We start from the raw sequence: 18,979 nt of genomic DNA on the forward strand, positions 1-18,979 counted from the left end.
CTCTATTGATGTGTGCACGGTTCGAGTTGTTGGGTGTGTGTGTGTGTGTGTGTGTGTGTGTGTGTGTGTGTGTGTGTGTGTGTGTGTGTGTGTGTGTGTGTGTGTGTGTGTGTATCTTACCTATACAGTGGTATCTGCCGTTGATGTAGGTGAGTTTGTAACCATGGTAACATTTACACACATAGCTGCCGAAGGTGTTCTGACACTTCCTGTTCCGAGGACACACCCCTCGACCCGCCACACACTCATCAACATCTAAGACAGAAGAGGAAGACATAGAAGAGTAATGACTGTGAAGAGTAATGACTATGAAGAGTAATGACTGTGAAGAGTAATGACTATGAAGAATAATGACTATGAAGAATAATGACTATGAAGAATAATGACTATGAAGAGTAATGACTATGAAGAGTAATGACAGTGAAGAGTAATGACTATGAAGAATAATGACTATGAAGAGTAATGACTATGAAGAATATTGACTATGAAGAGTAATGACTATGAAGAGTAATGACTATGAAGAATAATGACTATGAAGAGTAATGACTATGAAGAGTAATGACTATGAAGAGTAATGACAGTGAAGAGTAATGACTATGAAGAATAATGACTATGAAGAATAATGACTATGAAGAATAATGACTATGAAGAGTAATGACTATGAAGAATAATGACTATGAAGAATAATGACTATGAAGAGTAATGACTATGAAGAATAATGACTATGAAGAATAATGACTATGAAGAGTAATGACTATGTAGAGTAATGACTGTGAAGAGTAATGACTATGAAGAATAATGACTATGAAGAATAATGACTATGAAGAATAATGACTATGAAGAATAATGACTATGAAGAGTAATGACTATGAAGAATAATGACTATGAAGAATAATGACTATGAAGAGTAATGACAATGAAGAGTAATGACTATGAAGAATAATGACTATGAAGAATAATGACTATGAAGAATAATGACTATGAAGAGTAATGACTATGTGTAAAAATGAATAAAATGATGAGTCACCATATTACACACGTGTAAACATTCACTACACACACACACACACACACACACACACACACACACACACACACACACACACACACACACACACACACACACACACACACACACACACACACACACACACACACACGCTCTCTTTATCTCTCTCTCATCGTGCTGCTAAAGTTTTTCACGACACAGACCGGCGCTCCAGAACAGACCGGCGTTCCAGAACAGACAAGCTCCAGAACAGACTGGCGTTCCAGAACAGATCGGCGCTCCAGAACAGATCGGCGCTCCAGAACAGACTGGCGTTCTAGAACAGACCGGCGCTCCAGAACAGACCGGCACTCCAGAACAGACTGGCGCTCCCGAGCAGACCGGCGCTCCAGAACAGACAAGCTCCAGAACAGACCGGCGCTCCAGAACAGACCGGCGCTCCAGAACAGACCGGCGCTCCAGAACAGACCGGCGCTCCAGAACAGACCGAGAGTTAGACAAGCTAGCTGCTCTTCTATGGTCAGAATCAACGCTGTTCTGTTCCTATTTCATAATCTCCAAACACTGTGGGCTCTATACGGTACTCCTAACCCTGTGGGCTCTATACAGTACTCCTAACCCTGTGGGCTCTATAAGGTACGCCTATCCCTGTGGGCTCTATACGGTACTCCTAACCCTGTGGGCTCTATACGGTACTCATAACCCTGTGGGCTCTATACGGTACTTCTAACCCTGTGGGCTCTATACGGTACTCCTAACCCTGTGGGCTCTATACGGTACTCCTAACCCTGTGGGCTCTATAAGGTACGCCTATCCCTGTGGGCTCTATACGGTACTCCTAACCCTGTGGGCTCTATACGGTACTTCTAACCCTGTGGGCTCTATACGGTACTCCTAACCCTGTGGGCTCTATACGGTACTCATAACCCTGTGGGCTCTATACGGTACTCCTAACCCTGTGGGCTCTGTACGGTACTCCTAACCCTGTGGGCTCTATACGGTACTCATAACCCTGTGGGCTCTATACGGTACTCCTAACCCTGTGGGCTCTATACTGTACTCCTAACCCTGTGGGCTCTATACGGTACTCATAACCCTGTGGGCTCTATACGGTATGCCTAACCCTGTGGGCTCTATAAGGTACGCCTATCCCTGTGGGCTCTATACGGTACTCCTAACCCTGTGGGCTCTATACGGTACTTCTAACCCTGTGGGCTCTATACGGTACTCCTAACCCTGTGGGCTCTATACGGTACTCATAACCCTGTGGGCTCTATACGGTACTCCTAACCCTGTGGGCTCTGTACGGTACTCCTAACCCTGTGGGCTCTATACGGTACTCATAACCCTGTGGGCTCTATACGGTACTCCTAACCCTGTGGGCTCTATACGGTACTCCTAACCCTGTGGGCTCTATACGGTACTCATAACCCTGTGGGCTCTATACGGTACGCCTAACCCTGTGGGCTCTATAAGGTACGCCTAACCCTGTGGGCTCTATACAGTACTCCTAACCCTGTGGGCTCTATACGGTACTCCTAACCCTGTGGGCTCTATACGGTACTCCTAACCCTGTGGGCTCTATACGGTACTCCTAACCCTGTGGGCTCTATACGGTACTCCTAACCCTGTGGGCTCTATAAGGTACGCCTAACCCTGTGGGCTCTATACGGTACTCATAACCCTGTGGGCTCTATACGGTAGTCCTAACCCTGTGGGCTCTATACGGTACTCCTAACCCTGTGGGCTCTATACGGTACTCATAACCCTGTGGGCTCTATACGGTACTCATAACCCCGTGGGCTCTATACGGTACTCCTAACACTGTGGGCTCTATACGGTACTCATAACCCTGTGGGCTCTATACGGTACTCCTAACCCTGTGGGCTCTATACGGTACTCCTAACCCTGTGGGCTCTATACGGTACTCATAACCCCGTGGGCTCTATACGGTACTCCTAACACTGTGGGCTCTATACGGTACTCATAACCCTGTGGGCTCTATACGGTACTCCTAACCCTGTGGGCTCTATACGGTACTCATAACCCTGTGGGCTCTATACGGTACTCCTAACCCTGTGGGCTCTGTACGGTACTCCTAACCCTGTGGGCTCTATACGGTACTCCTAACCCTGTGGGCTCTATACGGTACTCATAACCCTGTGGGCTCTATACGGTACTTCTAACCCTGTGGGCTCTATACTGTACTCCTAACCCTGTGGGGATTATTAGTTTTGCCCTATACATTGGTGCACTATATAGTGAATAGGGCGCCAGAGAGAGACAATGAGTCATTTGTCAGAGCAGGTGAAGATGACTGTAATTCACTCCACTGATTGGTGGATAGACTAGTGCTGTCATCCAATAGGATTGCAGACTGGAATTTATAGCCAATTGGGAGAACAACAGCAAAATTATAGTGTTATTGTGTGTAATCAGACCAGACCATAATACTCACCCACACAGGTGCGTCTGTCTGGCCCCAGCCGTAACCCTGGAGAAGGACACTGGCACCTCACCACCCCTTTGGTAACCTCACAGCCGTACTGACAGTTGGCCCTGACACAGGTACGGGCATCTAAACAGGAAGTAGACAGGAAATACAGGGAAACCATTATCCCAGGGTACAGAAACACTCATAACATCACTAAAGAACAATGGTTCAACCGTTGGGGTGATAGGACAGAGAAGAGCTTGGACTGGGCTGAGCGGGAGCTGCTCTCCCGTAGGAGAGGGAGGGCCAAGAGACCAGAGGTGGCAGAACGGAGTGCTCGGGTTGGGGTGTAGAGTTTGACCATAGCCTGAAGGTAGGGGGGGACAGTTCCTCTTGCTGTTCTGTAGGTAATCTCCATGGTCTTGTAGTGGATGGGTTGGGGTGTAGGGTTTGACCAGAGCCTGAAGGTAGGGAGGGACAGTTCCTCTTGCTGTTCTGTAGGTAATCTCCATGGTCTTGTAGTGGATGGGTTGGGGTGTAGGGTTTGACCAGAGCCTGAAGGTAGGGAGGGACAGTTCCTCTTGCTGTTCTGTAGGTAATCTCCATGGTCTTGTAGTGGATGGGTTGGGGTGTAGGGTTTGACCATAGCCTGAAGGTATGGAGGGACAGTTCCTCTTGCTGTTCTGTAGGTAATCTCCATGGTCTTGTAGTGGATGGGTTGGGGTGTAGGGTTTGACCATAGCCTGAAGGTATGGAGGGACAGTTCCTCTTGCTGTTCTGTAGGTAATCTCCATGGTCTTGTAGTGGATGGGTTGGGGTGTAGGGTTTGACCAGAGCCTGAAGGTATGGAGGGACAGTTCCTCTTGCTGTTCTGTAGGTAAACACTGTGGTCTTGTAGTGGATGGGTTGGGGTGTAGGGTTTGACCAGAGCCTGAAGGTATGGAGGGACAGTTCCTCTTGCTGTTCTGTAGGTAAACACTGTGGTCTTGTAGTGGATGTGAGCTTCGACTGGAAGCCAGTGGAGTTTGTGGAGGAGCGGGGTAACATGAGAGAACTTGGGAAGGTTGAACACCAGACTTACTGCAGCGTTCCGAATAAGATGCAGGGTTAAGACGGCACATGGGGGGAACCCAGCAAACAGCGAGTTGCAGTAGTCCAAACGGGAGATGACAAGTGCCTGGATTAGGACCTGCGCCTCTTCCTTTGTGAGGTAGGGTCGTACCCTATGGATGTTCCTCTTCCTGTGTGAGGTAGGGTCGTACTCTACAGATGTTCCTCTTCCTGTGTGAGGTAGGGTCTCTTCCTGTGTGAGGTAGGGTCGTACTCTACGGATGTTCCTCTTCCTGTGTGAGGTAGGGTCTCTTCCTGTGTGAGGTAGGGTCGTACTCTACGGACGTTCCTCTTCCTGTGTGAGGTAGGGTCTCTTCCTGTGTGAGGTAGGGTCGTACTCTACGGATGTTCCTCTTCCTGTGTGAGGTAGGGTCTCTTCCTGTGTGAGGTAGGGTCGTACTCTACAGATGTTCCTCTTCCTGTGTGAGGTAGGGTCGTACTCTACAGATGTTCCTCTTCCTGTGTGAGGTAGGGTCTCTTCCTGTGTGAGGTAGGGTCGTACTCTACGGATGTTCCTCTTCCTGTGTGAGGGAGGGTCGTACTCTACGGATGTTCCTCTTCCTGTGTGAGGGAGGGTCGTACTCTACCGACATTCCTCTTCCTGTGTGAGGTAGGGTCTCTTCCTGTGTGAGGTAGGGTCGTACTCTACGGATGTTCCTCTTCCTGTGTGAGGTAGGGTCGTACTCTACGGACGTTCCTCTTCCTGTGTGAGGGAGGGTCGTACTCTACCGACATTCCTCTTCCTGTGTGAGGGAGGGTCGTACTCTACCGACATTCCTCTTCCTGTGTGAGGTAGGGTCGTACTCTACGGACGTTCCTCTTCCTGTGTGAGGGAGGGTCGTACTCTACCGACATTCCTCTTCCTGTGTGAGGTAGGGTCTCTTCCTGTGTGAGGTAGGGTCGTACTCTACGGATGTTCCTCTTCCTGTGTGAGGTAGGGTCTCTTCCTGTGTGAGGTAGGGTCGTACTCTACAGATGTTCCTCTTCCTGTGTGAGGGAGGGTCTCTTCCTGTGTGAGGTAGGGTCGTACTCTACGGATGTTCCTCTTCCTGTGTGAGGTAGGGTCGTACTCTACGGACGTTCCTCTTCCTGTGTGAGGGAGGGTCGTACTCTACCGACATTCCTCTTCCTGTGTGAGGTAGGGTCTCTTCCTGTGTGAGGTAGGGTCGTACTCTACGGATGTTCCTCTTCCTGTGTGAGGGAGGGTCGTACTCTACGGATGTTCCTCTTCCTGTGTGAGGGAGGGTCGTACTCTACAGATGTGCCGCTTCCTGTGTGAGGTAGGGTCGTACTCTACGGATGTTCCTCTTCCTGTGTGAGGTAGGGTCGTACTCTACGGATGTTCCTCTTCCTGTGTGAGGGAGGGTCTCTTCCTGTGTGAGGTAGGGTCGTACTCTACGGATGTTCCTCTTCCGGTGTGAGGGAGGGTCGTACTCTACAGATGTTCCTCTTCCTGTGTGAGGTAGGGTCGTACTCTACGGATGTTCCTCTTCCTGTGTGAGGTAGGGTCGTACTCTACGGATGTTCCTCTTCCTGTGTGAGGGAGGGTCGTACTCTACGGATGTTCCTCTTCCTGTGTGAGGGAGGGTCGTACTCTACAGATGTTCCTCTTCCTGTGTGAGGGAGGGTCGTACTCTACAGATGTTCCTCTTCCTGTGTGAGGTAGGGTCGTACTCTACGGATGTTCCTCTTCCTGTGTGAGGTAGGGTCGTACTCTACGGATGTTCCTCTTCCTGTGTGAGGGAGGGTCGTACTCTACGGATGTTCCTCTTCCTGTGTGAGGGAGGGTCGTACTCTACCGACATTCCTCTTCCTGTGTGAGGGAGGGTCTCTTCCTGTGTGAGGTAGGGTCGTACTCTACGGATGTTCCTCTTCCGGTGTGAGGGAGGGTCGTACTCTACGGATGTTCCTCTTCCTGTGTGAGGGAGGGTCTCTTCCTGTGTGAGGGAGGGTCGTACTCTACGGATGTTCCTCTTCCGGTGTGAGGGAGGGTCGTACTCTACGGATGTTCCTCTTCCTGTGTGAGGTAGGGTCTCTTCCTGTGTAAGGTAGGGTCGTACTCTACGGATGTTCCTCTTCCTGTGTGAGGTAGGGTCTCTTCCTGTGTGAGGGAGGGTCGTACTCTACGGATGTTCCTCTTCCGGTGTGAGGGAGGGTCGTACTCTACGGATGTTCCTCTTCCGGTGTGAGGGAGGGTCGTACTCTATGGATGTTCCTCTTCCTGTGTGAGGGAGGGTCGTACTCTACAGATGTTCCTCTTCCTGTGTGAGGTAGGGTCTCTTCCTGTGTGAGGGAGGGTCGTACTCTACGGATGTTCCTCTTCCTGTGTGAGGGAGGGTCGTACTCTACAGATGTTCCTCTTCCTGTGTGAGGTAGGGTCTCTTCCGGTGTGAGGGAGGGTCGTACTCTATGGATGTTCCTCTTCCTGTGTGAGGGAGGGTCGTACTCTACAGATGTTCCTCTTCCTGTGTGAGGTAGGGTCTCTTCCTGTGTGAGGGAGGGTCGTACTCTACCGACATTCCTCTTCCTGTGTGAGGTAGGGTCTCTTCCTGTGTGAGGGAGGGTCGTACTCTACCGACATTCCTCTTCCTGTGTGAGGGAGGGTCGTACTCTACGGACGTTCCTCTTCCTGTGTGAGGTAGGGTCTCTTCCTGTGTGAGGGAGGGTCGTACTCTACCGACATTCCTCTTCCTGTGTGAGGTAGGGTCTCTTCCTGTGTGAGGGAGGGTCGTACTCTACGGATGTTGTATAACATGAACCTGCAGGAGTGAGTCACTGCTTTGATGATTGCAGAGAACATCAGGGTGTTGTCCAGGGTCGCGCTAAGGTTCTTTGCACTCTGGGAGGGGGACACCGTGGAGTTGTCAACCGTGATGGAGAGGTTCTAGAGTGGTCTTCCAGTCCCTGGGAGGAACAGCAGCTCTGTCTTGTCCAGGTTGAGCTTGAGGTGGTGGGCCGACATCCAAGCTGAGATATCTGTCAGGCACACAGAGATGTATGTTGCCACCTTTGTATCAGAAGAGGGGAGGGAGAAAAGTTGTTGAGTGTCATCCGCATAGAAGTGATAGGAGAGACCATGTGAGGATATGACAGAGCTCATGATGCCCAGCCCTATGAGGGTGCAGAGGAGGATCTGATGGTTCACAGTGTCAACGGCAGCAGATAAATCGAGGAGGATGAGAACAGCAGAGAGAGAGTCAGCTTAGACAGCACAGAGGAGAGCAGTCTGGGTTGAGTGACCCATCTTGAAGCCTGACTGATTAGGAGTCCAGAAGATGGTTCTGAGACAGATAATGAGAAAGAAAATGAAGAAGGGACACATGTCTGTAGTTTGACGTCAGATGAGTCGAGTTTTGGTTTCTTGAGGAGGGGAGTGACTCGGGCCATGTTGAACTCAGAGGGGATGCGGTCAGTGGTCAGGAATGAGTTGATGAGGATGGAACAAAGACAGTGGTCAGGGATGAGTTGATGAGGATGGAACAAAGACAGTGGTCAGGGATGAGTTGATGAGGATGGAACAAAGACAGTGGTCAGGGATGAGTTGATGAGGATGGAACAAAGACAGTGGTCAGGGATGAGTTGATGAGGATGGAACAAAGACAGTGGTCAGGGATGAGTTGATGAGGATGGAACAAAGACAGTGGTCAGGGATGAGTTGATGAGGATGGAACAAAGACAGTGGTCAGGGATGAGTTGATGAGGATGGAACAAAGACAGTGGTCAGGGATGAGTTGATGAGGATGGAACAAAGACAGTGGTCAGGGATGAGTTGATGAGGATGGAACAAAGACAGTGGTCAGGGATGAGTTGATGAGGATGGAACAAAGACAGTGGTCAGGGATGAGTTGATGAGGATGGAACAAAGACAGGGGTCAGGGATGAGTTGATGAGGATGGAACAAAGACAGTGGTCAGGGATGAGTTGATGAGGATGGAACAAAGACAGTGGTCAGGGATGAGTTGATGAGGATGGAACAAAGACAGTGGTCAGGGATGAGTTGATGAGGATGGAACAAAGACAGTGGTCAGGGATGAGTTGATGAGGATGGAACAAAGACAGTGGTCAGGGATGAGTTGATGAGGATGGAACAAAGACAGTGATCAGGGATGAGTTGATGAGGATGGAACAAAGACAGTGGTCAGGGATGAGTTGATGAGGATGGAACAAAGACAGTGGTCAGGGATGAGTTGATGAGGATGGAACAAAGACAGTGGTCAGGGATGAGTTGATGAGGATGGAACAAAGACAGTGGTCAGGGATGAGTTGATGAGGATGGAACAAAGACAGTGGTCAGGGATGAGGTGATGAGGATGGAACAAAGACAGTGGTCAGGGATGAGTTGATGAGGATGGGTGAGACCAGTGGACTCAATAGGCTGAGTGAATGAGGAGCGGATGTCCTCAACCTTTTGTTCAAAATTGTCCGCAGAGAGGGAGGAGGGAGGGGGTGGAGGAATAAGGAGGGAGGGGGTGGTAAATTGTTTCCTTAGCTTAGAGTTTACTGGGCTAGAGTTTCCTAGGGTTAGAGTTTCCTATGTTTAGATTTTCCTAGGGTTAGAGTTTCCTGGGTTAGAGTTTCCTGGGTTAGAGTTTACTGGACTAGAGTTTCCTAGGGCTAGAGTTTCCTATGGTAAGAGTTTCCTAGGGTTAGAGTTTACTGGGCTAGAGTTTCCTAGGGATAGAGTTTCTTGGGTTAGAGTTTACTGGGTTAGAGTTTACTGGGCTAGAGTTTCCTGGGTTAGAGTTTACTATGGTTAGAGTTTCCTAGGGTTAGAGTTTCCTGGGTTAGAGTTTACTATGGATAGAGTTTCCTAGGGCTGGAGTTTCCTATGGTTAGAGTTTCCTAGGGTTAGAGTTTACTGGGTTAGAGTTTACTGGGTTAGAGTTTACTGGGCTAGAGTTTCCTAGGGCTGGAGTTTCCTATGGTTAGAGTTTCCTAGGGTTAGAGTTTACTGGGTTAGAGTTTACTGGGCTAGAGTTTACTGGGTTAGAGTTTACTGGGCTAGAGTTTACTGGGCTAGAGTTTCCTAGGGTTAGAGTTTACTGGGTTAGAGTTTCCTAAAGTTAGAGTTTCCTATGGTTAGAGTTTCCTATGGTTAGAGTTTCCTAGGGTTAGAGTTTCCTATGGTTAGAGTTTTCCAAGGGTTAGAGTTTCCTAGGGTTAGAGTTTCCTATGGTTAGAGTTTCCTAGGGTTAGAGTTTCCTATGGTTAGAGTGTCCTAGGGTTAGCGGCTGAAGCATAACATGTAATGCTGTTAAGTTATGGGAAAGAGTAAGTAAGTGTGTGTGTGTGTGTGTGTGTGTGTGTGTGTGTGTGTGTGTGTGTGTGTGTGTGTGTGTGTGTGTGTGTGTGTGTGTGTGTGTGTGTGTGTGTGTGTGTGTGTGTGCGTGCGTGTGTGCGTGCGTGCGTGCGTGCGTGTGTGCGTGTGTATGTGTGTGTGTGTGTGTGTGTGTGTGTGTGTGTGTGTGTGTGTGTGTGTGTGTGTGTGTGTGTGTGAGTGTGTGTGTGTTAGAGAGACTCACTCCTGCAGGTTCCATCAGGTTGCAGCATGTATCCATTTAGACAGTAGCACTTGTAGCTGCCCTGTGTGTTCATACAGCGATGTTTACATGGTCTGGGCTTTAGCCCACATTCATTCAGATCTGGAGGGAGAGAGGGAGGGAGGGGGGAGAGAGAGAGAGAGGGAGACGAAGAGACAAACTCGTCATCAAGCTCGAGACCCCGCCCTGTGCAACTGGGTACTGGACTTCCTGACGGGCCGCCCCCAGGTGGTGAGGGTAGGTAACAACATCTCCACCCCGCTGATCCTCAACACTGGGGCCCCACAAGGGTGCGTTCTGAGCCCTCTCCTGTACTCCCTGTTCACCCACGATTGCGTGGCCACGCACGCCTCCAACTCAATCATCAAGTTTGCACACGACACGACAGTGGTAGGCTTGATTACCAACAACGACAAGACGGCCTACAGGGAGGAGGTGAGGGCCCTCTGAGTGTGGCATCAGGAAAATAACCTCACACTCAACGTCAACAAAACTAAGGAGATGATCATGGACTTCAGGGAGCACCCTCCTATCCACATCGACAGGACAGTAGTGGAGAGGGTAGAAAGTTTTAAGTTCCTCGGCGTACACATCAAGGACAAACTGAATTGGTCCATCCACACAGACAGAAGAAGGCACAGCAGAGTGGCTGCTGCCAACATACTGACTCAACTCCAGCCACTTTAATAATGAAAAAATTGATGTAAAAAATGTATCACTAGCCACTTTAAACTATGCCACTTAATATAATGTTTACATTCCCTACATTACTCATCTCATATCATATGTATATACTGTACTTGATACCATCTACTGCATCTTGCCTAAGCCGTTCTGTACCATCACTCATTCACATATCTTTATGTACATTTTCTTCATCCCTTTACACTTGTGTCTATAAGTACCTGATAGGATAATTGATCATTTGTGCGAGATTAAGGGCATCATGCTTAGATTGTAGGATGGCCAGGGTGTTAAGCATGTCCCAATTTAGGTCACCTAGTAGCACAAGCTCAGAAGATAGATCGATAGATGGGGGGCAATTAATTCATATTTGGTGTCGAGGGCACAGCTGGGGGCAGAGGGTGGTCTATAGCAAGCGGCGACAGTGAGAGACTTGTTTCTGGAAAGGTGAATTTTTCGAAGTAGAAGCTCGAATTGTTTGGGACCTGGATAGTAGTTGCCACACCGCCCCCTTTGGCGGAAAATGTTATAGTTTGGGATGGAGATTTCAGGGTTTTTGGTGGTTTTCCTTAGCCAGGATTCAGACATGGCTAAGACATCTGGGATGGCAGAGTGTGCTAAAGCAGTGAGTAAAACAAACTTTAAAAAAAAAAGTGCTTTCAAAGGTTGGTCATGGCTCACATCAATACCATTATCCCAGAAACCCTTGACCCACTCCAATTCGCTTACCGCCCCAACAGATCCACAGTCTCTATTGCACTCCACACTGCCCTTTCCCACCTGGACAAAAGGAACACCTATGTGAGAATGCTATTCATTGACTACAGCTCAGTGTTCAACACAATAGTGCCCTCAAAGCTCATCACTAAGCTAAGGACCCTGGGACTAAACACCTCCCTCTGCAACTGGATCCTGGACTTCCTGATGGGCCGCCCCCAGGTGGTAAGGGTAGGCAACAACATGTCTGCCACGCTGATCCCCTCAGGAGTGTGTGCTTAGTCCCCTCCGGTACTCCCTGTTCACCCACGACTGTGTGTCCAAGCATGACTCCATCATGTGGTAGGCCTGATCACAACAATGATGAGACAGCCTATAGGGAGGAGGTCAGAGACCTGGCGGTGTGGTGCCAGGACAACAACCTCTCCCTCAATGTGAGCAAGACAAAGGAGCTGATCGTGGCGACAGGAAAAGGAGGGCCAAACACGCCCCCATTCTCATCGACAGGGCTGGTGGGTCGAGAGTTCCATGTTCCTTGGTGTCAACATCACCAACAAACTATCATATCATCATATCTAACCAAACACACCAAGACAGTTGTGGTGAAGAGGGCACAACAAAACCTTTTCCCAGCCTACGGGGCTGTAGTGGAGTGAGTCGAGACCTTCAAGTTCCTTGGTGTCCACATCACCAACAAACTAACATGGTCCAAACACACCAAGACAGTCGTGAAGAGGACATGACAAAACCTATTCCCCCTCAGGAGACTGAAAAGATTTGGCATGGGTCCCCAGATCCTCAAAAGGTTCTACAGCTGCAACAGCGAGAGCATCCTGACCGGTTGCATCACCGCCTGGTATGGCAACTGCTGGTCATCCGACCGTAAGGCTCTACAGAGGGCAGTGCGTACGGCCCAGTATGGGGCCAAGCTTCCTGCTATCCAGGACCTCTATACCAGGCGGTGTCAAAGGAGGGCCCAAAATATTGTCAAAGACTCCAGTCAACCAAGTCATAGACGGTTCTCTCTGCTACCGCACGGCAAGCGGTGCCGGAGTGTCAAGTCTAGTTCCAAAAGGCTCCTTCTGGTTTTAAACCCCCCGTTCCACATTCATTAACAGCCTCTCTCTGGTTTTAAACCTCCCGTTCCACATTCATTCATTAACAGCCTCTCTCTGGTTTTAAACCCCCCGTTCCACATTCATTCACAGCCTCTCTCTGTTTTTATAACTATTACAGTTCAACATTCATTAACAGCCTCTCTCTGGTTTTAAACCCCCCGTTCCACATTCATTCACAGCCTCTCTCTGGTTTTAAACCTCCCGTTCCACATTCATTAACAGCCTCTCTCTGGTTTTAAACCTCCCGTTCCACATTCATTAACAGCCTCTCTCTGGTTTTAAACCCCCCGTTCCACATTCATTCATTAACAGCCTCTCTCTGGTTTTAAACCCCCCGTTCCACATTCATTCATTAACAGCCTCTCTCTGTTTTTAAACCTCCCGTTCCACATTCATTCATTAACAGCCTCTCTCTGTTTTTAAACCCCCCGTTCCACATTCATTAACAGCCTCTCTCTGTTTTTAAACCTCCCGTTCCACATTCATTAACAGCCTCTCTCTGTTTTTAAACTTCCCGTTCCACATTCATTAACAGCCTCTCTCTGGTTTTAAACCTCCCGTTCCACATTCATTAACAGCCTCTCTCTGTTTTTATAACTATTACAGTTCAACATTCATTAACAGCCTCTCTCCTACCAACTTCTTCCACTCTAAATCTCTTCCTAAAATTCTCATTCTAAGTTAACTGCCTTCTCTCTCTCTCGCCCTCTCTCTCTCGCCCTCTCTCATCTCTCTCTCTCGCCCTCTCTCCTCTCTCTCTCCTCTCCTCCCTCCTCTCTCTCTCTCTCTCTCTCTCTCTCTCTCTCTCTCTCTCTCTCGCCCTCTCTCTCTCGCCCTCTCTCCTCTCTCTCTCCTCTCTCTCCTCTCCTCTCCTCTCCTCTCCTCTCTCCTCTCTCTCTCCTCTCTCTCTCTCCTCTCTCTCTCTCCTCCAGGCCATGATAAATCATAATCTGAGGTTCTGAGGGTCTCTTTGATATGGAACACCTGCTAGGGGCAAACACACACACACACAGTTCTACCTTGATTGCAGGTTTTACCAGTGTATCCTGGATGGCACGTGCATTTATCCGGACCGACACACTCTCCATGCTGACACTCCTGTTGGCACAAAGCTGTTGACACACACACACACACACACACACACACACACACACACACACACACACACACACACACACACACACACACACACACACACACACACACACACACACACACAGTAAGATATTTCACCTAAAAAATGGAAGTGGGAGCTCAGGCATCTTTTCACGGATGCTACGTTATGTAAGTGTGTACTCACGTTGGCAGTGCCCCCAGGAAGCCCTTCTCCAGCCCCAGCAGCACTCCACCCTGGTCCCGTACTGACACAGCCCATTGGACAACAGCTCCTGGCCCGCCCACCTACCACAGATCAGCACCTTCAGTCAGTAGCCAATCACAGATCAGCACCTTCAGTCAGTAGCCAATCACAGATCAGCACCTTCAGTCAGTAGCCAATCACAGATCAGCACATTCAGTCAGTAGCCAATCACAGATCAGCACCTTCAGTCAGTAGCCAATCATAGATCAGCACCTTCAGTCAGTAGCCAATCACAGATCAGCACCTTCAGTCAGTAGCCAATCACAGTGAACCACGCTGGCCTAAGCTTTACCTCAGTGGTCTAACACAGTCTTGTTGTGGCGCATGAGACCCGAGTTTCGAACCAAGTTGGTCTCAAAAACAGCCAGTTGGGTTTGGAGCCCAGTTTCTGTGTCTGTTGTTGATTATAAGGGTCGAACCCAGTTTCAGTGTCTGTTGATGATTATAAGGGTCGAACCCAGTTTTCGTGTCTGTTGATGATTATAAGGGTCGAACCCAGTTTTCGTGTCTGTTGATGATTATAAGGGTCGAACCCAGTTTTCGTGTCTGTTGCTGATTATAAGGGTCGAACCCAGTTTTCGTGTCTGTTGCTGATTATAAGGGTCGAACCCAGTTTCAGTGTCTGTTGCTTGATTATAAGGGTCGAACCCAGTTTCAGTGTCTGTTGCTTGATTATAAGGGTCGAACCCAGTTTCGTGTCTGTTGATGATTATAAGGGTCAAACCCAGTTTCAGTGTCTGTTGCTTGATTATAAGGGTCGACTTCCTGCGGGCCCTGTGGGTCACAGATATCTGAATCCACATATCTCGCGTCAGAGAGAGAGTGAACTTCGAGTGTGTGGTTGAGTTCTATACAGAATCATGTTCGGCACAGTCAAGAATTAAACAAATGGTATATTCATTGTTGTTTAACTACAGAGTCCCACGGGGTCTAAAGTAGTGTTACTATCATTGTTGTTTAACTACTGAGTCCCACGTGGTCTAAAGTAGTGTTACTATCATTGTTGTTTAACGACTGAGTCCCACGGGGTCTAAAGTAGTGTTACTATCATTGTTGTTTAACTACGGAGTCCCACAGGGTCTAAAGTAGTGTTACTATCATTGTTGTTTAGCTACTGAGTCCCACGGGGTCTAAAGTAGTGTTACTATCATTGTTGTTTAACTACTGAGTCCCACAGGGTCTAAAAGTGTTACTATCATTGTTGTTTAGCTACTGAGTCCCACGGGGTCTAAAGTAGTGTTACTATCATTGTTGTTTAACTACTGAGTCCCATGGGGTCTAAAGTAGTGTTACTATCATTGTTGTTTAACTACTGAGTCCCACGTGGTCTAAAGTAGTGTTACTATCATTGTTGTTTAACTACTGAGTCCCACAGGGTCTAAAGTAGTGTTACTATCATTGTTGTTTAACTACTGAGTCCCACAGGGTCTAAAAGTGTTACTATCATTGTTGTTTAACGACTGAGTCCCACAGGGTCTAAGTAGTGTTACTATCATTGTTGTTTAACTCCTAAGCCCCACGGGGTCTAAAGTAGTGTTACTATCATTGTTGTTTAACTACGGAGTCCCACGGGGTCTAAAGTAGTGTTACTATCATTGTTGTTTAACTCCTAAGCCCCACGGGGTCTAAAGTAGTGTTACTATCATTGTTGTTTAACTACTGAATCCCACAGGGTCTAAAGTAGTGTTACTATCATTGTTGTTTAACTACTGAATCCCACAGGGTCTAAAGTAGTGTTACTATCATTGTTGTTTAACTACTGAGTCCCACAGGGTCTAAAAGTGTTACTATCATTGTTGTTTAACGACTGAGTCCCACAGGGTCTAAAGTAGTGTTACTATCATTGTTCTCTCGTGTTGTTTTGAACCATGTTGTTGTGAACCGCAGAGTGAATCTGGGTCATGTTTGATGTCTTATGTTTAGCCTAACGTCAGTCCTGGTGTGTGTGTGTGTGTGTGTGTGTGTGTGTGTGTGTGTGTGTGTGTGTGTGTGTGTGTGTGTGTGTGTGTGTGTGTTGTGTGTGTGTGTGTGTGTGTGTGTGTGTGTGTGTGTGTGTGTGTGTGTGTGTGTGTGTGTGTGTGTGTGTGTGTGTGTGTTCTCCTGACATATCTTCCTCTCTGGTTCCTGTTTAGACATGATTTACGTCTAGACATCTCAACTGTCATGGAAAGACATCTCAACTCACTGGCAAAATATGCTCCCCCTCTCCTCTCCTCTCCTCTCCTCTCCTCTCCTCTCCTCTCCTCTCCTCTCCTCTCCTCTCCTCTCCTCTCCTCTCCTCTCCCTCCTATCTCCTCCTCTCTCCCTCCCTCCTTCATCCTCTCCTCTCCCTCCTTCCTCCTCCCCTCTCCCCCCCCTACCTCCTCCTCTCCTCTCCTCCCCTCTCCCTCCTTCCTCCTCTCCTCCCCTCCCCTCTCCCTCCTCTCCTCTCCTCTCCTCTCCTCCCCTCTCCTCTCCCTCCTTCCTCCTCTCCTCTCCTCCCCTCCCCTCTCCCTCCTTCCTCCTCTCCTCTCCTCTCCCTCCTTCCTCCTCCCCCTCTCCCTCCCTCCTTCTTTCCTCTTCTCTCCTCTCCTCTCCCCTCCTTCCTCCCCTCCCCCTCTCCCTCCCTCCTTCCTCCTCTCCCTCTCCTCCCCTCTTCTCTCCCTCTCCTCTCCCTCCTCCCTCCCTCCCCTCTCCCTCCCTCCTTCCTCCTCTCCCTCCCTCCCTCCCTCCTCCTCTCCTCTCCCTCCTTCCTCCTCCCCTCTCCCTCCCTCCCTCCTCTCTTCTTCTCTCCTCTTCTCTCCTCTCCTCTCCCTCCTTCCTCCTCCCCTCTCCCTCCATCCTTCATCCTCTCCTCTCCTCCCCTCTCCTCTCCGTTCCTCCCCTCTCCTCTCCTCTCCCTCTCCTCTCCCTCCCTCCTCCTCTCCTCTCCTCTCCCTCCTTCCTTCCTCCTCTCCCTCTCCCTCCTTCCTCCTCCCATCTCCCTCCATCCTTCATCCTCTCCTCTCCTCTTCACTCCTCTCCTCTCCCTCCTTCCTCCTCTCCCTCTCCTCCCTTCTCCTCTCCTCTCCTCCCCTCTCCTCTCCCCCTCCCTCCCTCCCTCCCTCCCTCCCTCCCTCCCTCCCTCCCTCCCTCCCTCCCCTCCCTCCCTCCCTCCCTCCCTCCCTCCCTCCCTCCCTCCTCCCTCTCCTCTTCTCTCGCTCCTTCCTCCTCCCCCTCCCCCTCCCTCCCTCCTTCCTCCTCCTCCTCTCCTCCTCCTCTCCCCTCCCTCCCCCCCCTCTCCCTCCCTCCCCCCCTCCTCTCCCCTCCTCCCCTCCCCTCATCTCCTCTCCTCCCCTCCCTCCCTCCCTCCCTCCCTCCCTCCCTCCCTCCCCTCCCTCCCTCCCTCCCTCCCTCCCTCCCTCCCTCCCTCCCTCCCTCCCTCCTCCTCTCCTCTCCTCTCCTCTCCTCTCTCCTCTCCTCTCGCTCCTCCTCCTCCTCCCCCTCCCTCCCTCCTTCCTCCTCTCCTCTCCTCTCCCTCCCCTCCTCCCTCCCCCTCCCCTCCCTCCCCTCTCCTCTCCTCTCCTCCCCTCTCATCTCCTCTCCTCTCCTCCTCCCTCCCTCCCTCCCTCCCTCCTCCTCTCCTCTCCTCCCCTCTCCTCATCTGATAAGGAACCAGTGCTGAGGTTGTAGTTATCTATTGTCTGATTACTGTCGATGATAATACGGTCTGCCACCCGCCGAGAACACCTCAAAAACACACACCAGTAAATGTAAAATATAATGTGTTCTCAATTACTTACCTGGTTAAATAAAGGCTAAATAAAAACAATCGTACCTGTTGTCAACTGTATAATCAGCTATCCCTCCTCCTGAACAGCTCAGACACAGCAGCAGTGGGTTAATAATCCATACCAACTCCTTCCTAGAAAGTCTCATTATCCTCAGTAAAATCACATACAGTCGTAGCCTGCTGCACCGTAAAAGATTCACTTATGTTCTGTCTATTCAACGTCTTTTGTTTATAGGGAAACTAGTCTCGTCAAGGTAATACGTTCCTCAGAACGAGAGTCCAGACTGTAGCCTGCTCTCCTACCGGGTTTTTAGTCCGGTTGTTTTGCCCTGGTTGTTCAGCTCCGGTGCGTCTGTGGGCTGCGTTGGGAGTCACGACGTTCTCCGGGTTTAACAGACCATACAGTTCACAGAGAGCTCAAAGGTGTGGCGGTTAATCGGTTGTAAGCGAGAGTCCATAGCGCAAGAAATCCAAACTCAAGGTCTGTCTGTCAAGTTGCCGGAGGTGAGGAGAGGAGAGGAGAGGAGAGAGGGCGAGAGAGAGAGAGAGAGAGGAGAGAGGGCGAGAGAGATAGAGAGAGAGTGAGAGAGAGAGAGAGAGAGAGAGAGAGAGAGAGAGAGAGAGAGAGGGCGAGAGAGATAGAGAGAGAGAGGAGAGAGGGCGAGAGAGATAGAGAGAGAGTGAGAGAGAGAGAGAGAGAGAGAGAGAGAGAGAGGAGCGAGAGAGAGAGAGAGAGAGAGAGAGAGAGGAGAGAGGGCGAGAGAGATAGAGAGAGAGTGAGAGAGAGAGAGAGAGAGAGAGAGAGAGAGAGGAGAGAGGGCGAGAGAGAGAGAGAGAGAGAGGAGAGAGGGCGAGAGAGATAGAGAGAGAGTGAGAGAGAGAGGGAGAGAGAGAGAGAGAGAGAGAGAGGAGAGAGAGAGAAAGAGAGAGAGAGAGGGGGAGGGAGGGAGGGAGGGAGGGAGAGAGAGAGAGAGAGAGAGAGAGAGAGAGAGAGAGAGAGGGGGAGGGAGGGAGGGAGGAAGGAAGGAAGGAAGGAAGGAAGGAAGGAAGGAAGGAAGGAAGGAAGGAAGGAGGGAGGGAGGGAGGGAGGGAGGGAGGGAGAGAGAGAGAGAGAGAGAGAGAGAGAGGGAGAGAGAGAGGGGGAGGGAGGGAGGAAGGAAGGAAGGAGGGAGGGAGGGAGGGAGGGAGGGGGACAGTATTACAATTTAACATTATAACATTATAACATTATAACATTATAACATTATGACATTATA

General features: G+C 49.8%; 1 protein-coding gene across 1 annotated transcript in view; it reads right to left on the reverse strand.

The window, feature by feature from the left end:
* Window positions 1-18,219, reverse strand: part of LOC135515540 (nephronectin-like) — a 27,774-nt gene extending 9,555 nt beyond the window's left edge. The window contains exons 1-6 of the mRNA XM_064939156.1: window positions 17,769-18,219; window positions 13,913-14,013; window positions 13,632-13,724; window positions 10,076-10,195; window positions 3,468-3,587; window positions 121-255 (exon numbers count right to left, since the gene is read on the reverse strand). Of these exons, the coding sequence (XP_064795228.1) occupies window positions 121-255; window positions 3,468-3,587; window positions 10,076-10,195; window positions 13,632-13,724; window positions 13,913-14,013; window positions 17,769-17,869 (670 nt within the window). The 5' untranslated portion in view covers window positions 17,870-18,219. The remainder of the gene's footprint in view (window positions 1-120; window positions 256-3,467; window positions 3,588-10,075; window positions 10,196-13,631; window positions 13,725-13,912; window positions 14,014-17,768) is intronic.
* Window positions 18,220-18,979: the final 760 nt, after the last annotated feature.

Source organism: Oncorhynchus masou, chromosome 27 (assembly GCF_036934945.1).
Source record: "Oncorhynchus masou masou isolate Uvic2021 chromosome 27, UVic_Omas_1.1, whole genome shotgun sequence".
NCBI classification, from domain to species: Eukaryota; Metazoa; Chordata; class Actinopteri; order Salmoniformes; family Salmonidae; genus Oncorhynchus; species Oncorhynchus masou.